The sequence below is a fragment of the Mercurialis annua genome, linkage group LG8 (genome assembly GCF_937616625.2).
Source record: "Mercurialis annua linkage group LG8, ddMerAnnu1.2, whole genome shotgun sequence".
NCBI classification, from domain to species: Eukaryota; Viridiplantae; Streptophyta; class Magnoliopsida; order Malpighiales; family Euphorbiaceae; genus Mercurialis; species Mercurialis annua.
This window is the reverse complement of record NC_065577.1, coordinates 15973529-15994835: the sequence shown is the minus strand read 5'-3', so window position 1 is coordinate 15994835 and position 21307 is coordinate 15973529. Positions and strand designations below refer to the sequence as shown.

Genomic DNA, 21307 nt, shown 5'->3' with positions numbered 1-21307 from the left:
AAAATGGGGTATAGACATCCTGGGCCCATTTCCAAAAGCGTAAAATCAGAAGAAATTCATTTTCGTGACAATCGACCACTCCGATAGAAGTAGAAGTAGTCTCCACGATAATAGCGGCCAAAGCAGAAGAGTTTTTCTAGAGGGAAATGGTGTATAGATTTGGGATACCCAAGACGCTAGTAACCGACAATGGAAAGCAATTCGATAGCGCAACTTTTAGGGGTTTCTGTGAAAACCTTGGTATAAATTTACAATACACATCGGTGGCGCACCCCTAGACTAACAGAATGATGGAGGTTACCAACAGAAAAATCTGTAAAGGGTTGAAAAAGAGGTTAGATGAAGCAAAAGGCAATTGGGCGGAAGAGCTAAACATCATGGTTTGGGCATACAGAACAACCCCAAGAAAGGAAACGGGAGAAACACCGTTCCGTCTAACGTATGGGGTAGAAGCGGTCATCCCAGTGGAAATCGGAATGCCATCGATAAGAACAAAATACTACAATGAAGAAACAAACGAAGAAGAATTGAGCAGGTCTATGGACCAGCTAGAAGGATAGAGACATGCAGCAAACATCCGATCAGAAGCCTGCCAAAGTCAAACATCCAAATACTACACAAGAAGGTGCAGCCAAGAAGCTTCATGATGGTAGATCTGTTCTTAAGAGATGCTGCGATAGGAAAATGCAACACTGGAGTAGAAAAGCAGGAAATCAATTAGGAAGGACCACATCGAGTGACCAAGACAATCGGAAGAGTAGCATACCGTTTAGAGACAATGGAAGGACATAAAGTACCTAGATTTTGGAATGTAGAACACTTGAAATTGTTTCATAAATAAAATGAAAGAAAATGTTGATTGGAAGCTACAGAAGTGCAAAAAAAAAAAATGCAACAACAACAAGCAGTGAAACAATTCCCTAACGGCAACGGCCACTGCACTGAGAAACATTTCTCAAGGGAAATATAAACGAACAAACGGCAAAATAAAGCATATGGGAGACATCTCCCACAATGAAATAAGCAACTACTCGAGGAACATTTCTCAGAGGCAAAAATACGAAAACAACAATAAAAATAAAACAACAGGAAAAGCAGCAACTGGCAGGTCATTCAACTAATATAAATTGCACTGGAATATAGAACTTACAAATAAATACAAGAGACAAAACAGCAGAAATACAAAATTCAATATTGTTGCACAACTACTCCCTGCCAAAAGAAAGTTAAAAAAATTATTACAAGAGAAATCAACCACCATTGGGCGTGTTCAGAAACCCAAAAGCCTCAAACATGAAAGGCATGTTGGGATCCGACAGGGCAAAAGACTGCGAGGCAAAGGGAAAAAGGAAGCCCAAAGACAACGGAGGAAGACTCGGATGACTGATGGGAGCACAAGGAATGGCAGTAGAGGTGGAAGAAGAAGCAACGACAGGAGGCACAATGTTAACTTGCTTGTGGTCAATCAGCAAACGTCGAGCATCAACAGCAAGAAAGGAAGTATCCCCACCCGGATACAAAACTAGGTTATTCTCACGAATAGCCCTCCGATGTAACCTCAACAACCGATAGATAAGAAAGGTGGAGTCTTCCAAACCTTCCTCTGCCACAGCATGATCAGCCTTGAGATGAGCAAGCTCAGCTTGGAGATCGATGTTCTCCCGCCGTAAAAGGTCCTTCTCAATAAAAGCCTCCTTCGCCTGAAGATCAATAAAGGAGCGTTCCGCTTGCTCCGCCACCAACTCACACTCCTTCCCAATAAAATGTTGTTGGGCGATACGAACACCGTCAACAGTAGTCAGAAGCGCCTGGCACACCGAATCAAAACGACCTTCACCCTCTAACCGGTGGTAAAAGGACAGAGGTTCCATCATCCCGATGAAATCACGGATCTGGCAAAAAACACTGAGATCATGGAGATTACAACTGAATGGCAGAATCAGATGAGAACCCCCATGAGGAATAGGAGGGGGAGCAACGGATTCATTTTCTTCATCTTCACCATCCTGAAAAGACAAAGATGCAGCAGACGGGTCCAAGGGAGATGTACGCACCTCAGCCAAAACTGGAGGGATGGAGGACCAAAGGGTCAAAACCAAGTCAAGGCAAGGAGAAGAAGAGGGCAGAACCATTAATCGACTAACAGAAGAAGCTGGACAAGCAACCCCAGACAGCGACAAAGGAAGGGAGGGAGTGGCGGATACGGCAGGACGTATCTATGATTTCTTCTTTGGGGAAGATCTGTATCATCATTTCGTAAACGCTTCCGAGAGACTGTGGCAGGATTGGTAGCGGCATGAAAATTTCCAGAGCACCCTACCAACGCCAGTGGTGAGAAACTACATAGACCAATACATATGAAAATAACGGCAAAGAGCAAACAAGAACTTACCAGCAGTTGGAGAAGCATTCGGCAAAGAAGCAACAGTAGCAGATGCAACAGGAAGAGAAACAGGGGGCACGACACGATTCCACAAATACTCATTGATAAAATCAGTGAATGTTTGGGAAAATTCATTGTAGATAGTCCTAATCCGCTGGATAACAGAATATTCCTCCGCCGGGACCTCATAAGGCTCACGCAGCTCAATATGGGAACGCCAGACAATTTGCCCGAGGGACTTAGTCGGATAGGAGATGATGAAGAACTTACTATTTTACTGCCTCTTAATCGAGTCAGGAAGGTCATTAAACATCTTCAAACCAGAGCAAAACCCCAAAGCGATAAAGGGCAAATCTTTTTCCCGGTATGGAGAGTTCATCCAATAATGCACGCGATTGAGAGTCAATCAGTCGCCGTTAAAGTTATGAAGCGACTTCAAACAAATGAAGTGGCGAATGGCGTTGGGATGTAACTGAGATAAGGCGATACCCCAAGACTCCAGGAACCGGAACAACAACGAATCCTTATGGGAAGCGAACACCAGCCAAGAGATTTTCTTCAAAAACAAAGGAGGAGCCAGGAGGCAGACGAGAATTGGAAAACTGACCTTCCACTGGGAGAGCCATGAGATAATCGTCCGGAATACCGTAAGTCTCCCAAAGCGAAACCAAAAACTCTTGAGTCAAGGAACAACGCCATTTCTTTCAAGTGGCAACCGCTTTAGGATAACTGTCAGCCATGGTCAAGGGAGAAATAGATCGACGAACGGAGAATAAAGTAAGAAGAGAAAGAAAAACACAAGAACAATAAAAAGAACAAAAAGGGAATAAAAAGATAAATCCGACAAATTTTGAAAATAAAAGAGAAACGAAATGATAGCATGACATCAAAAGGTGTAAAACGCATTAAATGCCATATCGCAGGCTGTCAGTGAGGCGTAGAAAAAGAGGAGAGGAGAAACCAAAAGGGCAACCCAGTCCAAGAAAAGCCCACTTCACATTACACACATAAATATCTATGCAAAGACGGAACTAGAGGGGGGGGGATTAATGATGGAATAAGCCCACAAAGCACTAGGATTAGGACAAAACCCACATCGACTAAGGCAAACAAGGGACACAAGCTTGCCTATAAATAGATCAATCCAATACTCATACAAGGGGCGGACATCTAGACACTTACACGTATAAAACTAAACAAATGTACTATTATCACAACTCTGTATAAACTCTAATATAATTGTATCCATCAATAATAGATAAGCCAAACATAAGAGTGTTGGTAGTGTCCATCGAACCCTGTCTTTTGGTCTCATGCACGATTTTCTCACCCATAAGTATGTGACATTGTCTAGTCGGTATAAAAGGCATTTTCTAGTTAAGTTAGGTGGCGGCTCCATTTTTCAAAACCTAATCAGATTCGAAGTCAGCTACAAGTCCGAACAACCCTCTTGACTTTGTCTAATCGTTTATCTCCTACTCATTCTATTATGTTCGCTCCGATTTCTCCAAATCAGATCTCTCCGATCTGGATCTAATAAATCTCTACTATCCTTTCAGTTGAGCGTCCTCGAAACTACTCCGTTCACATTGTTTTTTATCTCCTACTAATAACAATAAAAGTTATTAAATATATTATTTAAATTAAAAATATATTAATCTAATTTATTTTAAAATTAATCAATTAAAGTATGAATAAAGGATCACCCCCCCCCCCCCCCCCGAATTTGTGTCAAAGAAACTGGATCACTTGTACCTTGAACTTGTGTAAATCTGGTCAAAAGAACCCCTCCCCACCCACTCTTACCCTAAAGAGTGAGGTACACTCTCCGGTTTTTGAAGGTGATTATTTTGGCGGCTAAAATGCACCAAAAATCACAATTTTTTTGCGTCTTTTTGGTATTTAAAATAATCTTTTAATTTTGGCAAAAAAGTACATGAACTTTAAAAAAATTGCAATTAGCGACACTAGCGCTGTTTTGGATGTAAAACGACACCGTTTTAAATTAAAACAACACCATTTTGGATGTAAAATAACTCTATTTTTTTAAAGGAAACAGCCCGTGGTTTTAATTGCAAAAAATTTAAAAGTTCATGTTAAATATACCAAAATTAAAATATTATATTAAATACAGAAATCACGCGAAAGTTTGTGATTTTTGGTGCATTTATGCTTTTTTTTGCAAAGTGATTTTTGATGGTAAAAACGTTTCAAATAGTTATAAATAATTTTTTATTTTAATACATAATAATTAAAAAAACAATTTAATCTTTTTAATTTTTAAAAATATATATATCAAATTAATATAAACTAAAAATATAGAGGCTTAATTAAAAATTAAAAAATTAAAAAAAGTTTAATCCAACCAGTATTTTTTGACCAACTTTTATTTTTCTGGCCACCATATTTTCTAGCGACTATTCAATGTTTTTCGTCTGAGTATGTACCCAGAAGATGAAATCGTCGTCTGGGCTCGATCTTCTCGTCTGAGATGAAGACCTACTTGTTTCAAACGAGAAAATCCTTGCTCGTCTTAGACGAGCACAAATCTGCTCGTTTGAGTCGATCGGGTCTCTCTGAGAACGGAAATTTTTTTTAATTTTTTTTAAGTTCAAAAACGTTGATGGAGTTGTTGCCAGAGTGGAGGTTGAAGAAGATAGGTTGGGGGTTGGGTTGGTTTGATATTATTTGGTTTGTTTCGATTAATTAGGGTATAATTATTAATTAGTATTTAAATATTATTACTCATAGTAAATTATGAATTTATATGAAACTTACTCTCCAATTAAGGTGATATATCAGCATTGGGGGATTTTTGACCCGGTTTATACAAATTGAAGGTATAAGTGATCATGTTTTATTATTTGGATTTTTTTTAATATTTTGACACAAGTTCGTGGGATAAGTGATCCTTTGTTCACTAAAACATTGTCTTTATCTATAATATATATAAAAGTACGGATAGAAGGGTGGGAGGGGGGACATGCACTTTTACGCTATTAACCTTAATATTATTTTATCTATTAATATAATTAATCAACAAATTTAATAATCCTATCCTAATTCAATTCATAACATATTTCCTAATCCAATATAAACTTTAATTAATTTCTAATTGATTTAATATTGATTAAAAAGTTCTAATCTAACTCATAAGATATTTTCTAATTCAATACAAACTCTAACTAATTTTCAATTAATTTAATAACTAATTAAAATAATATATGATTATATGATAAATTTATTTTTTAATTATGATTATTCCTTTTTTTTAATACATGATTATATTTATATCTTATTAGCTAGCATATATGGCAAGACATAAACATTAACCTGGTTTTGATTTTCGTATAATAATACACAAGAAATAATATTACAAAGTTGACACCATATGATAACAAATATGTATCTGATATGATAAAGGAAATAATAATTTAACAAGGATTAAAAAACTATATTATCTATAACATACCAAATATACCAAGACTTGATAAAATTACTGACATTTATAAATGAACAAAGGATGAACGCGCGCTCTAAACTTGTGACACGAGGACATCTAATTCAATTTATATTTTTTTTAATCAACTAATCCCAAAACTTTTCATTTTAGGGTCAAATAACCCCATAATTGTTTTTATAAAACGCGTAAAATACAAATCGGTGGAGATGGATGCAAAAAAGTAAATAGATACTTTTTTAATTGTTGCGATATAATTATCCTAAATTTATTTTTTGAAATAAAAATAAAAATTATGCGATTATTTGACCCAAAAATGAAGAGTTTTTGGGTTGATTGCTCAAAAAAGTATAAATTGGATTAGATGAATTTGTGTCACAAGTTCAAAGGATCCGTTGACCTTTTATTCATTTATAAATTATTACTTGCTACAAACTATTATTACTATTATTACCTTAACTATTTACTGTTTTAATTGCAGCTATAGATGTCCGTGTGTTGAAATTTACTATTTATGTGTCCATCTAATAAACCAATGTTATTGAATTATTGTTTAAATTAGAATTCTTTTTATATATAACTATAACTATTAAATTAGTTAATTGCTACAAAAATATTTTTTAATCTAATAAAAACTCTGAATATTTTAATATTAATTATACATAAAAGATATTTGTACATGATAGATACCGAATTCTATCGTAATTACAATGGAGACGAGTCGCAGAAGATCTACTCTCAGGTGATACCTGACTCCCGTAAGAAGAACCAAACATATAAGAAAGATGGCCGAATCCGTAGGATCCGCCATGATATCATTCAACAAGGTGAAGACCGAGTCCCTGAGAACTCGGGCGAAACCCGTTGATTCTAGGATTCAGATAGATCGCTAGATCAACTACACAATCTCGACGTATTTTTCTATTTGGATACAAACTCCAACTTAGGAAGATAAGCTCTAACTTAGAAAGACGAGGCTATTTAGGAAGACGTTCCTAAATAAGCATGAGATATGCCTAAAAACACAACTGCATTAAGATACTCAAAACGCTGTTCAAAACTTTAAACTGACTTTAGTATCGGAGAGTTAATCGGACCACCACCGTCCGGTTAGCTTTTACCCTGTTTTGCAGGTCTCGTTCACCGGATCAGAAGGCAGACTCCATCAGTACAATTGTAATAAATTTAATTTATATTATAAATAATAAATAAATACTATTAATATTAAAGCTTAATCACCAAAAAATGCCAAACATATACGTATTGTTTCAATTATAGCGAAACCTTTAAAAACAAGCAGATTTAGCCAAACCTTACATATTTTGTTTCGTTTTTAGCCATTTTTGAATCGAACCGGTTTTTTGACACCTTGTCGTCCACGTCACTGCCAACTAAGCAATTGGCTGGCATGATAATTGAGATAATTAAATTAGGTTTGGCTATAACTGACACAAAATACATAGTTTTGGTATTTTTTGGTGATTAGAGCTAATTTTAAAATCAAATTAATTTTTTAGATTCAATAATTAGTAAATTAATTATATCATTTATAAAATTTATATATATTTAAAAAATAATTAATATTTTCTATTTAATATTAATTAAAATTAATCTAATTTTTACTAAATCTAATAAATATTTATTATAACATATTTTAATGAATATGTAATTAATTTAAGTAATAATTAATATTAAAATTAAAGGATAATTTTAAAAAAAAATAGCCATATTTGATTTAAAAAAGTGGATTAATGTATTACTTAATGATAACTTGTAACCTCGAATCGTGGCTATCTCTGATGAACACTTCCAGGCCGCACCTACAAGGTACAAAACAACCGTGAGAAGGGTGCCGGAAGGGGATTCCGGCAAACCACTCTGACGGTCTAGTCAGTAACTGCTTTAGTGAGAGAAAGAATAAGAAGTGAAAGAGACTAAGAGTTTTAGAGAGAGAAAGAGAATTAAACCTTTTTACCTACTTTCCTTTTGCCTTTTATATTAAGTTCTTTGTTTCTCTTTGTCTGGCCGACAGGTCTGACTTCATTCTCTTTGTCTGTGCAGCTGTTTTGTCTGGAATGTCAGAGTACGTCCTGACAGATTTGTCCCGTGTGTTCGGAGTAAATGTCAGAGTTCATTCTGATCGGTTTGTGATGTTGTGACATTTCGGTTTATTCTTTATTAGTTGTGTTTGGTGTATTTCGGTGAGACCGAGATGTGTTGTGTGTCGCCCCTGATGTGTTCTGTTTGTTATGTTTGACCTTTATCGGTCGGTCCGAGATGTGCTGTGGATTGGCTTGTCTTGGTGGGTCCGTTTATCTGTTTATCACGTTATGTTTGCCCTATATCGGTCGGTCCGAGATGTGCTGTGGATTGGCTTATCTCGGTGCGTCCGTTTATCTGTTTATCACTTAAGAATTAATGTTGAATTAAGTTTGGCGAAAGTGTTTAATGTTCATGATGATTCCGAGTTTGATTTTTATTTTCAATACTGTCGAGATTTTGTTATAACTGAGATTAGGTAATAAAAAAGTAGTTATGTGTAAATTAAAGTAAGTTTTTTGCTATGCAAAATAAAATGACATATGCGTCCATATTTTATAAACATCGTGATATATATTGATTACACCATAATGGGTTTCACTTTATAGAGAAAAAAAAATTACACTCGTCCTTTAAATAAGCAGTGATTTATTGAGTAATTTTTTTTATGTTTATGCGTGTGTAGTTGAATTATGAACATTGTCGTATGTTTGTTGTATACATATTACCCTCAGGTTGTTCGTCAGAAAACGAACAATTGGGTCTCAAACGGCAGCGGTGTCGACAGACTGGCAACCGAAATTTTGAAAACATGAATTTTAAGATGAATATGACATTTTTTATTTTTAATAAAATTTAAATTAATTATATATCCATCAAATATTATAAAACAAATTTATTAGAATCAATTAAGTTTAGTAAAAAAATTAGATTACTTTTAATTAGCGTTAAATAAAAAATATTATTTTGTTAAATATATATGAATTTTATTATAATATATGTATATTATTAATTATTGAATTTAAAAATTAGTTTGATTGTAAAATTAGCTCTGATCACCAAAAACAAATACCAAAACTATGTATTTTGTGTTAGTTATAGCCAAATCTAATTTAATTATGTCAGTTGTCATGCCAGACAATTGCTTAGTTGGCAGTGACGTGGACGACAAGGTGTCAAAAAAAATCGGTTCGATTCAAAAATGGCTAAAAAAGAAACAAAATATATAAGGTTTGGCTAAATCTGGTGGTTTTTAAATGTTTGGCTATAACTGACACAAAACGTATATGTTTGGCATTTTTTGGTAATTAAGCCTAATATTAATCAATTTATTAATAAATATTGACGAGTCATGTTACGAGCCACGTGCATAGCACGTACTGCGAAACTAGTTTCTATCAAAAAGTCTAACTATAATATTGATGATAAATAAAATAAATATGTAAATTATAGTGTATTTAATCAATATATAAATTGACAAGTCACGTTATGAGCCACACGTATAATGCGTAATGCAAAACTAGTATTAGAAAAAGTATATAAATTAAATGTGGAAGAAACGAAAAATTTATAAGTGCATGTTATGTTATATATTTTACAACCCAAGTTAGAGAATATAAGATTGCAACCATTGATCACCATCAATGAAAGATATATTAAGAAAGGTGGATGCTTGAGTATCATTCAGTCTTTGAACATAAGGTGCTCTCATTGTCATATTAGCTCCAGCTCCTGAGCAATTATACTCCCCATAGAAAATAGTCCTGCATATTCATTACATCTAAAAATCAACAAAATAAATATTAATTTGGATATAATATAAAAGAATAAGCAGGAAATAGAAAATAATACTGGTCTCTGGTGGGATCATTGAAGTCATTCCAGCCTTCAGGTGCAATGATATCAGTCATAGAAGTAGAGGCAAATATAACACGAGAAAAAGGTCTCCAAGCTCGGCCTAGCCATATTCTTCCTGTTCCTCCTAGGCTGCAGTTGACGAATGCGAAGCCCGTGTTCTCATCTTTTGAAGCTCTACCATGAGCGGTAACCGCTCCGTTTATTACCCTTTGTCCTGCTGCTACCGGATTCGCCATTGATATTAACTCGCAGCTCTGCAATATTGTATTCTAATCATTTTTTTCGCATTAATTAATACTACCTCTTGTCTTCTCATCGTTCATTTTGCCACTTCAACTTCAACTGTTTGTTCTTTCTTGTAATTGATTCTGGGGATTACTGTATTTTTAAATTTTTGGAGTTTGGTTACCGAAGTTCAAAAAATAACCAAATTGTTGACGTGTTATGCTTTTAGTAAGCCCAGCAGGTTTCTAACAAAATCCGTCTCATTTATGCTTATGTGGTAGCTGGTGTACTTCAATTATCTCTCACCTCCATATCAGCCATAAAAATTGGAGATACCTCACATGCTTTTACCATTTCGCTTTCTCAATTTTCCAAAATTTAAAATTTCAGAGTAAAATCCGGTTGACGCATAGGTATAATTAAATTGGCCAAATTTCACTAAAAATTACCGAAGACTCTAAAAGTATAGTACGGTAACTAGTTTGTTACATTTTGAAGTTCAATAATTGAATTGTAAAAATATAGAACTTTATGGTAACTCCCGGAATCAACAATCCCATTCTTTCTTTCTAATTTTATAGTTATATGGGGTGTATAAATTTCAATTACTTCTATTAATAAAATATATTTGAACCTTATCTTCGTATATTAATTGTACACAATTTTCTTTTTGTATCCAAAAAACATTTGCATTAAACTTTTAATAGAAAATATCCTTACCAATTTAAGAAGAAGTATAATTTCTAAATAATTCTCTATAATGTTCACTTAAGAGTGTGTTAGATTAATGAAAACCTACCTCGTAAAGAGACCTTGCATTACCAAAGATGAAATCAATGGAGCCTTGAATATAACAATCCTTAAAGTAATGGCGGCCTCTATCGTCATGAAGGGTGTCTTGTGCACCAAAGAATCCACAACCCCAAAAGGCTGCTTCATCTCCTGCTATTCTCATTGCCACTGCTTGGGCTCCCACATCCCCAGGCCCTGGAATTGGTGCAACATTCTACCATTTCATGCATGCATTGCAAGTATTCAGATTTATGTAATCATAAAATTATAGGGAAATTGGTCAAATAACCCCCTAACGTTTACTCTATGGGTTAATAGGCCTTCAACGTTCAGAAAGGTGCAACGAGGACCCTAACGTTATCTCTCTTTATGGGTCCTTGTTGATACAATTTAATAAATGTTAGGGTCCTCGATGACCCCTAAGGAGGGTTTAGATGATACAATTTAAAAACGTTAGGAGCTTATTCAACCCTTTTCGAACGTTGAGAGTCTACTTGACCCATAAAGTAAACATTAGGGGCTTATCTGACCCTTTTCCCTTAATTATACATGTAATCATTCTTTACCAAAAGCTTGTCCATCTTACCATAAAGCTAATGTTCTTGGCAATAAAGTTGTTGGCGAAGACTTGTACAGAACCACTATAAAATGTTCCATGTGAAGAATTTGCAGTGTCATTCCATACTATAGCAGTTGATAAGTATCCTTGTCCTTGAAATGTTATATTTTGTTTGCTTTTTGGAATAATTACCTTCTCGCTACAAATATTTGGCGGAATTTATCATAATGTAGAAGAAATAAAAATGAAAAATTTTAGCTAATTAACAATGTACAGATAGTAAAATGAATATGAGAGGCAACAACGAGGATGATCATCACGTTTTTAATTTATCAAAAACTATGATTCCTTACAGTTTTGAATCCTATGAAGTTTGATTTTTCTAAATACTTGGTATATATGGGGTTAAAACATTTTTCGGTTACTGAATTATAGACTTTTTACACTTTGATAACCAACGTTCCATTTGTTATATTTGATAATCCAACTTTTATTTTTATTACAACGACAAGTTAATCATTCATTCCAAACAAAATATTACTTGCGTGGTAAATGAAACTTGATCACATGATCCTTTATATATCATTTTTTCAATAGTATGACCGTCCTGTTTTTTTTCAATGTTTTGATCCTTTATCTTCATTTATATTGAAAATCTATGCAGTGGCGTAGCCACTTGATGGTTAAGCGAAAAATATAAAGTTTTAAGTAATTTTTGATAAAATTTATCATGACATTTAGAAAATATTACATTTTGATCCTCTTAATTTCATTAAATTATAAAATTATATATTACATGAAAATAATTATATTTTTCTCCATTAGTTAGTTTTGATTTATGGCTACACCCCTATGTTCAGAGGCGGAGCCACACAGTGCACAAGAGGGGCAATTGCCCCTCTTAATTTAAGAAAAAAGTTAAATTACCAGCTCTAGTTTTTTTTTAGATTTTAGATTATATGTAGAAAAATAGCACACTTTGCCCCCCATAATTTTAATAAATTGTAATTTTGTGTATTATATAAAAAAATACTACATTTTGCCCCCCTTAATTTAACATTCTGGCTACGCCACTGCCTATATTGATGTATAATATTGGAAATGAAAGAATAATAACTTACTAATAGATGCCAGAGTTTATCCATAATATACTTCTTTTCTGGCTAAAATTTGCTACAGCATCAACAGCAGATTGTATTGTTGTGAAGTTACAGCATCCATTCGGATCGACGCAAAGAGTCGAGGTTACGTTTGTATCTGGAGGAGGAATATCAGCAGGAAAATCATCACATATATTCACTATTTTGCGTTTGCTGTTAGCATGATTATTATGGTGGTGCTGGTAATGCTCAATATTACTGTATGAGAATATGACTGAACAAGGATTTGGAATATTAATGATAGTTTTTGACGCATATATTATTGCTAAAATTGCAACACAAAGTGTGACATAAATACTCATATTTATAAACTGTTTTTTCTGTTTTCTGTATGGAAGGATATCTATATTTATACAATGATAAATTTATTTTTAGCTTCAAGAGACATATTGACTTGAGTATTATAAAAAAGACAAGAAAAAAAAAATGCACTTGAAGTGAAAGGGTTTGATAACATGCCTTACAAATCACCTTGTCCCTCTGCATTCTTTGGAGAATTTCTAAGCTACCAAATATGTTGTAGATGATGCTTCAACTTAAACTCTAGCTTTGCTCTTTGGAATGAGTTGCATAATTTATTTTTTTCTTCTTATTTCATAACATATGGAAGTGGCCCCAAGTCATTGGTTCTACGGGCTGAACTTTTGGGTTAGTAAATGGAATTTTCCTTCTTTATTACTTTTTGGAAACACTTTAGAAATGTCATATGTCACCTAAGCTATTTACATGAAAACTAGTTTATATTTTTTATTTTTATTTTTATACATAAATCTAATTTCAATTTAATCAAATTGAAAATAACACTAATTGAATAGATAATTGTTAATAGTTGTACATTAAATTAATTTTAAAAATAATAATTCTCTAATAAAAAATAAATATTAATAAATTAAAAATTTGTGGGTATTCATGAATTTAAACAAATTATGATCATATTTTTAGAAATAATAAATTTTAAAATAAAATATATTTATAATAAAATATTTAAACAAATAAATATTATATGAGAATAATTTGTAAGTAATTGTTTTATAAATAAATAAAATTAAATGAAAAGTATATATATGAATTGAAAAATCATAAAAATGATTTAGTAATAATAAAATTTAGAATATAAAATTAAATAATATAGTAAAAATGAAATTAATAAATATTCTCTTGTAATAATAATATTAGAATAAAAAGTTTAAAAAGGAATTTAATAAATAGTTTATTTAATTTTCGACATTCACGAGAAGGATACTTAAAGAAAAAAAATTACAAAAAAAAATATAAATACCTATTATTAATAATTTGTATAATATAAAAATTAAAATTAAATAAAGAAATAATTTATATAAATTTTAAACACAGAAAATTATCTAGTAATATTTATTATTTATCATAGTTATCAAAAAATTAGATTTATATTACAATTATTAAAATATAATTGTTATTTATCATACTTATCAAAATTTATCTTGTTAATTAGTGATGGAGTCTATCTTCTGATTTGGTGTATTAACCTGCAAAATATGTATAGACACTTATTTTTCGGACAGGTAAAAAGTGATAAGAGACAGAAGCGTCCAATGATGATTTCCAGAGAAATCCGTCCAGATGAGAGCTTTCGATTTAATTGCTGTAATCTAAGCACGCGTAATCTGTGCACAGTTGCAAATTTGGAAGATTAAAACGTAATTACGCGTAAATAGCCCATAAAAATCCAAAGAAATTTTAATCTAAATCTAAAAGTTGGACTAATTGTCATATCTTAAAAATTTATGGGCTAATTTTTAAGTTTGACGGACTGAAATTGACCATGACCAAACCTATAGAGCCCAAGGACCCTTTTTTAACACTTTCGGGCACCAAAATGCACTTTTAACACTCTTTTACTTAGCCATCAATTTTTAATACGAATTTAATTAAAAATAGTATTTTTAGCTAATCCTAATACCTAAAGACTTATCACTTCACACTGTAGAGGATTCTTGAATATTCTAGAAGATTCTAGGAACCCTAGGTCACCCATTCCCCGATAAATACAGCCTTAAGCCAGACTGGCTAAAGGTGGCACACAAACCCTAGACAGACAGACAGAAAATTCGGCCATCACCTTGGTATAGCAAACTCAAAAATCACAACACACACACACACACACAAATCCAGTCCTGAAACACCCTAATATGTGTTAATTCTCCAAGAACGCAGCGCAAGCACCAAATTCGAAGCTGGATTCCGCATCCACTTCGTTGAAAAACAAGCCAAAGACTCAAACCGGTAATTCTGAGGACCCTCTAATTAATTCCTTTGATTTGCATGTCTCTGTATTTGCCATGATCAATTAGGATGCCTGTTAGATTTAAAGTTCTTATTTTGCCATAATTGCTGTAAAATTGTCATAATTTACTATAAAATTGCCATAATTGAATTTTATGTCTTTGCCATGAAATTGCTGATAGATGTATTAATTAGCCATAATTAATCGTTTTTATGCTTAAATATAGAAAATTAATTAATGACCACCTTAGAATGTCTGTTTCTAGGTGTTCTTAGAGTACTTTTGCCATAAAAACACTCTAAAATAGTAGTTGTCCACATATTAAATTTGGTTAAAGTCACCTTAAAAACTTTATAAATGTGTTTTTTGGGTTCTTTGTTTGATTTTATGCGCTTTTGACTACTTTTGCATGAAAAACGGAGCTGAAAAAACTGAGAACGGACCAGAAGACGAATCCTCGGATCTGCTGCCATCGCACCGCCGTCGCCATCGATGTTGGCGTCGTCGCCAAATACAACTGGCTGCGCCGCCAACTCCTCTTGGCGCCGTGTTCTTGATAAATCCAGTTTCCAGATTGACTCCCAGATCTTCCAGACGACTCCCAGATCTTCAAATTAGGTTTTCGGGCTCGTTTGAACTCGGGATTAGATTCTGTTTAGATCCAGATTTATTGTTTTTCGTATACTTTATGTTTATGCTTTGTAATGGGCTAAGCTCGATGTAAAACGAACTCAAAATTCCCGAAATGTAACATAGTGTATATGCCGGGCCCACGAACCCGATGCCCAACAAACCAGCAACTTTCAGAGCCGATTCCGGGCTAATCCGAACTCGGAATTGACCCTGATCAAACCAGTAGAACCGGATCAACGAGACGCACAACTCTTGTGATCTGGTCGAGAGCCGGTTCCAATCAAACCGAAGGTCAAAACCCGTGCGAGTGCAAAGCACTCAAAGTCAATGAGGTTGAAAAGTATCCCTAACCTTGTATCAAACTGCCCCTGAGCAATGCCTGCATTGTTTATCGCTTTCCAAAAGCATGTCAAATAACTAGTTAAAGGAATAATCACATAAATTAGCAAAATAATGCAATTCCAACCCATCACTTAGACACCGTAGGACTACCACGAAAACGTAGTAAACAGTTGTGTAGGTTTTTCAAGACTCACCTAATAAAATCAATCAAATCATGCTTATACATCTGGTTTTGAGGCTTTGTGCATGTAATCAATCCAGACCATCCAGACTTATGACTATTTGTTAGAAACCTCTAAGGTTAGATGTATGTTTTGGAGTACCTGTTACTTGCCTCAAATGCCAGTCCAGATCGAGTCATATGCGTGTCAAACGTGTTTACTACTTTCATCACTGTTTATCTATAGCTTTCATATCCTGTGAACTACATATACTGTTGAGATGAGATATAAAAAGAATATGTCAAATAAATAAAGCCAGTAACCGATAAGCCAAGCACAAGAGTCTTGGGGAGGTCCACATACCCTATAGTCATTGGTCTGATGAACGATAGTCTTACCTGAGGCGAGTAAGGCTATCTAGTCGAGTAAGGCTATCTATCGAGGCGAGTAAGGCTAACGAGGTGGCGACTCCATTTTCAAACCATTTCCAGATCGAGAAGTCAGACATAAGCCTTGGGCGAGCGGCCTCCAAACCCCGCTCCGCTCACAGTGGCGACTCCATTGGGGATTAAAATAATTGTTTTTAAAACATAAACATAAAAATGTTTTCATAATTGTTTTCAAAAACGGTTGCCATGCACCTAAAATACACGCTTTCGCCTTATCAATCACTGGATTTATTTTTCAGACATATTCACACCTGTTTCATTGCATTAGAAATTTCTCTTCTCACCTACTCTCTAGGAGTCCCTATCCAGCCCCGATAGTCATAGCCGCTCTCACGCTCTGGATCTGAACTCCATTATCCAGAATGTCTTATACGGAGTAGTATCACTCACAGCCCAGTACCTCGGTCGTTTGTACTCGTGATTGAGGAGACCTATCAAAGGTATATTTGTTTGTGGGAGCCTTAAACCGGTTACTACCAAAACCCAATGACTCAACCCACATGCATTCCAGCTTAGACACTACCCTCTAGGAAAATACTGAACATAATGTTTGTATTTAAGGCATGTTGTCAATGTAATGATTTTAAGTCCAGTATTTCAAAACTACCATTTCAATCTTAGTCTTAGCCTCGGCCTAACAAATTTTCCAGTTTAAAAACCAGATTTACAAAACTTCCTGTTGGGCTAGACCTAAAAGTACAAATCTGATCAAGTGAAATTCCTTTGCTTAATCACACCTCCAATAACCAATCTAGTGGGAACACGTTTCACTAAATACAGCCGCAGGGCTAAATCAAATTCCAGATTTCAAAACGAACTTCCACGTCCACCCTACATGTTTTCAAACTCCTTCCAGAAAGGGATTTAGAGTCATTACATCGACAAATGTTGCCTATTTGCTTTAGAATTGCTAGAAGAGAGCTTTGCAGGAACGCCAACTCTTGCATTGTGATGCGAGGGTCCATACCAAAATACCTAGGAATAAACCTCGCCCGGAACACGTGTGTGGGAGAAATAAGGTTGGAAGGAACAATATGTCTCTGTGATATCAAACTGTTATATGTGCCAAACTTGCTATGTGCTACGTGTTAAAAACTAACCCTTGCATAGCATCTGATATCATGCATCACATCATACTAACCCCTATTAGATGCAGTGACATGCATCATGCACTAATCCCTTGTTTTGCAGCCACGCTAGTGACTTCTCTATCAGTACCCAGTCAACATCAAGAATGTCAAGCAATCAGTCCAACGAATTGAAACAGTCCTATCATGACCCCAAGATCGGCAACCTAAGACATCCGACAGACCAGAACAATGGCTCTACTGCGACTCCGAAATCAGCAACCTGGACAGTTGACAGATCAGGATGAGGTTTCTATCAGGCCTTCCACGACTTCAGAATACAATGAGAACGGGCTTCAGGCCTCCTACAGAATCAGAACGGGCCTCCGGCTTCCTAAGGAATCAAAACGGGCTTCCGGCCTCCTAACAGAGTCAGAATAGGCTTCCGGCCTCATAAAGAATCAGAACCGGCTACCGGCCTTCTACATAATTAGAATGGGTCTTCCACGACTCTAGTAACCAAAGCAAGGGTTTCCACCTGAGAAAACCATAGAGGTCTCAGCTTTCCAGAGCAACCTAACGGGATAGGAGAAATCTCAGTAAAGCCAGACGAAATAATAGAAGGCTCCACCGTCCAAGGCATGCCGATCAACGACCTACTCATATCCCAGGAGAGCATCCCCAGAAAATTGGTCGCACATTTACCTTCTACAGACTCAGTGTCCTACAACGGCGTTAAAAGCAAGAAGAATTGATTTCTTATGAAAATCGACATTCATGACATCTCCGGCAAGACGATCACAGGGATCCACCCTAAGTCTCAAGCTCTCGGAGATCTGTTTTTCCTAAACGATTTATCGTTCCAGTTTTATTCATTTTATTCATTTGAATATTTTTGAACAATTTTATAATACAGAGTCAATAGTGAAATCTTACATATGCATTTATGTAATGTCTCGATCAACGAGCTTATTCTCTTCAATCACCATACGTTCATGAGTAACACTATAAACGCACATAAATTGCCTTCAATCACCGAATAACACTATGAACGCACATAAATTGTCATAGGAACCGCGGATCGTTCCGTCCAAAGCCAGACTATAGAGTCCACAATGAACAAAGCGAGAGCAAGACTCTTCATTGAACCATCCAGTTCCCAACCTAAAAATTGATTGCTTTAATGAGGGGGCAATGCAGTGTCTATAATAGACAAACTCAGAAAAATAAAAAATGGAGCCAATTTTTGCAAATTTGGACGCCTTGACCAGGCCCAGAAATCTCCATAATCAGAGTATACCAGAAATTCGATGGGCAACAAGCCTCTACTTTAATAGAATCTAGACAACAAGGGGCATCAAACTCCTTCATTAACAGACATCAGGGGGCAGAAGACTTCCTTATCCAAAGAATCATGGGGCGGAAGACTTCCTTTGCCAGACAGCAAGGGGCAGAAGACTTTCTTAGCCAGACAATCAGGGGGCAGAAGTGTCACACCCGTACTCTAGCCTTAAATTATGCATTCAGTAGTCATTCATTAAATATTTATTATCATTCATTGAAATGCTAGAGTCTATTTAGTATGTCAATTGATTTGTTTAAAAATTATTACAACTCAATTTAAATAAAAGCTCATCGGTAACGTAAGTTGATTTCGATAGTTGAAATGTATTGGAACTTTGAGGTTTAACTTGAACTTATGATATTATTAAAGGACTTAAAGAGACCTTTTGATGGATGATGTGATAAATTATGAATTATTTCTTTTTGTTTTAAATATATTAAGCTTTTATATATAAGTTAAAAAACACCTCTTGTTTTTTCATTTTTATCAAACCTAAAAGCTAATAGAGAATTTTGATTTTCCTTCAATCCCTAGCTCAAATTCAGAACCTAAGCCTTGATTCTTCATGTTCTAAGGCTTTAGGAAGAGTGGAAACTTGAATTGGTAAGTTTCTTTTGCCATTTATGTCTTTGTGTTGAAGTATAGCACTTTGTGCCATGTTCTGTTTTGTTGCAACAATTTAATCTTTCGTATGTTAAACATAAATCTAGTTCTATAACTCCAAATCAAGTAATTCTTAATTTCACACAAACATTAGTGTAGTCTCCTATAACTTTTATTCTTTGAGGTTAATCTGGTTCGGTCTTATTAATACCTTAATTGACCTTGCCATTTTATTGGTTCAACTGTGAAGACAGTCTGAGCACACCTCACTAAAACGCATATAACTCATTCCGTAGATATTGAAATGATAAAGTTCTTTTTGCTTTAGATTCTATACTCAAAGGGATAAATTTTCACCGAAGGGTGTGTTCAAATTATTTCTGCACTGGGAATAGGACCTATTTGATTAGAGATCTAGTGTTTTTCCTACTAAGGCGGATTTGTCGCCATGTTCATAATCATGCATAAACCATATAAATATCCATTTGTAGGATCTGAATTTAGGTCAAATGAGTATTAGATATTTGTATAGGTATGTATATGTGATTGTGATTGTGATTGTGTTTTATGATTTACATTACTCATTTAGGTGCTCGTTTTGGTAACGACGGTGCAAGTAGAAAGTAAAGCAGCTTTTGACGATATTTTGGACTGGTTTTGGTTGTTGTGTGGTGAGTAGATGTACTAGCCCTTGCTACTGAATCAATATGTTATTTTTATATTCAAAATGTCAAGGTTTATTGTGTTTAAAACGGTTATATATGGTTGTTTTGGAATGCATAAAAGGTGTTCGATGTAATGTCTTGTTTAAATATTTGAAATACTACCTTTGACAAATGTTGTATAAAATGAAAGAAGTTTTGAATTGAATCTATATAAGTGTTTGATTTTAGTAAATATTTCATATTTTTGATATAATGAGTATTTGTTTATGAATGTATAGTGCCTTTTCGGCAATTCAACAATCGTTTGATTTGGTTAAGTTTTGAATGAGAATTTCAAATGGTTTTACTATTGAACTGTATTGCGTTTTGATGAAATGATTTGAGATTTATTTTTATATGATCTAATTACTTTGTAATGGTACATATTTAAGAGGTACTGAGTTGTGATATGCAGCTGGTTATGTGCTGAGTTAAAGATATGCACATGTGAAATATTGTGAGTGTCTATGCGCATTTGACACGGGGCACTTGATTGATAGCCAGTTAAGGGGGAAGGGCTGTGCCGTGTTAATTACGGAGAAGGGTTACCCGTCAAGTGTGCCTAGATATGTTGGTTAGATTGCAGATAAGTGTTATGTTTCTGATTACAGGTCTATGGTTGATATTATTATTACAGGGTAATATATCACTTTTATAGTGCATGATTGATACAAACTATGCTTCTTATTGACAGTTAAATTGTTTGACATCGTTTATATTCATTAATGCTTTCGTGATGGACTTTACACGTAGTTTGTGTTGTATTGCATTGTTTTCTAATATTCGTTTTTATATGATATACTTACTTTAAGTATATAAATGTTTTATGCTTATTATGTCTATTCACTGAGCTTTCGCTCATTTTAGTAGTTTCAAAACCTTTTCAGTTAGTAAGGCATTCTATAGTACAGTTGACTATAGAGGGATTTGGGCTTAGAGTTTGGGCTTGGGACATAGAGGTTGACCACATCTCCGAGTTTTGAGATGCCTTGATGTTTTTATATAGAATAAACTTATTTGTACCTAAATATATATATTTTGAATCATATGTATAAAAGTTTGTAACAATACTTAGTTTTTATGCAATAGTTTAAATATAATGTTGAATAAAGCTTTTTCATATATTTTTGCTTAATTATTTATAGAACACATTTTAAAATGTTGATTTGGAGAAAAAGATATTTTAAATAACCGTCAATCTCGTGCTAAGTAAGGCGAGGTTTGACAATTTTGGTATCAGAGCTTCGGTTTGATGGTCCTGTAA

General features: G+C 34.4%; 1 protein-coding gene across 1 annotated transcript; it reads right to left on the bottom strand.

Moving 5' to 3' along the window:
• Positions 1–9433: 9433 nt before the first annotated feature.
• Positions 9434–17289, bottom strand: LOC126661694 (probable pectinesterase 8). Its single transcript, XM_050355554.1, has 10 exons — positions 17160–17289; positions 16613–16667; positions 15672–15789; positions 15425–15582; positions 15143–15291; positions 12438–12819; positions 11344–11515; positions 10765–10971; positions 9735–9994; positions 9434–9646 (listed from the first exon to the last, which is right to left on the bottom strand). Exons 1-10 carry the CDS (start codon positions 17287–17289, stop codon positions 9490–9492), a joined length of 1788 nt encoding a protein of 595 aa, XP_050211511.1. The 3' UTR covers positions 9434–9489.
• Between the last annotated feature and the right edge of the window lie 4018 nt (positions 17290–21307).

Coding starts and splice junctions, on each gene's coding strand:
- LOC126661694 (XM_050355554.1), bottom strand. CDS start 17,289: ATGGACCCTCGCATCACAATGCAAGAGTTGGCGTTCCTGCAAAGCTCT. Junction 16,668..17,159: donor TGGAAGGAGTTTGAAAACAT/GTAGGGTGGACG, acceptor AATGGAGTTCAG/ATCCAGAGCGTGAGAGCGGC. Junction 12,820..15,142: donor GCTCCGTTTTTCATGCAAAA/GTAGTCAAAAGC, acceptor GTATAAATATAG/ATATCCTTCCATACAGAAAA.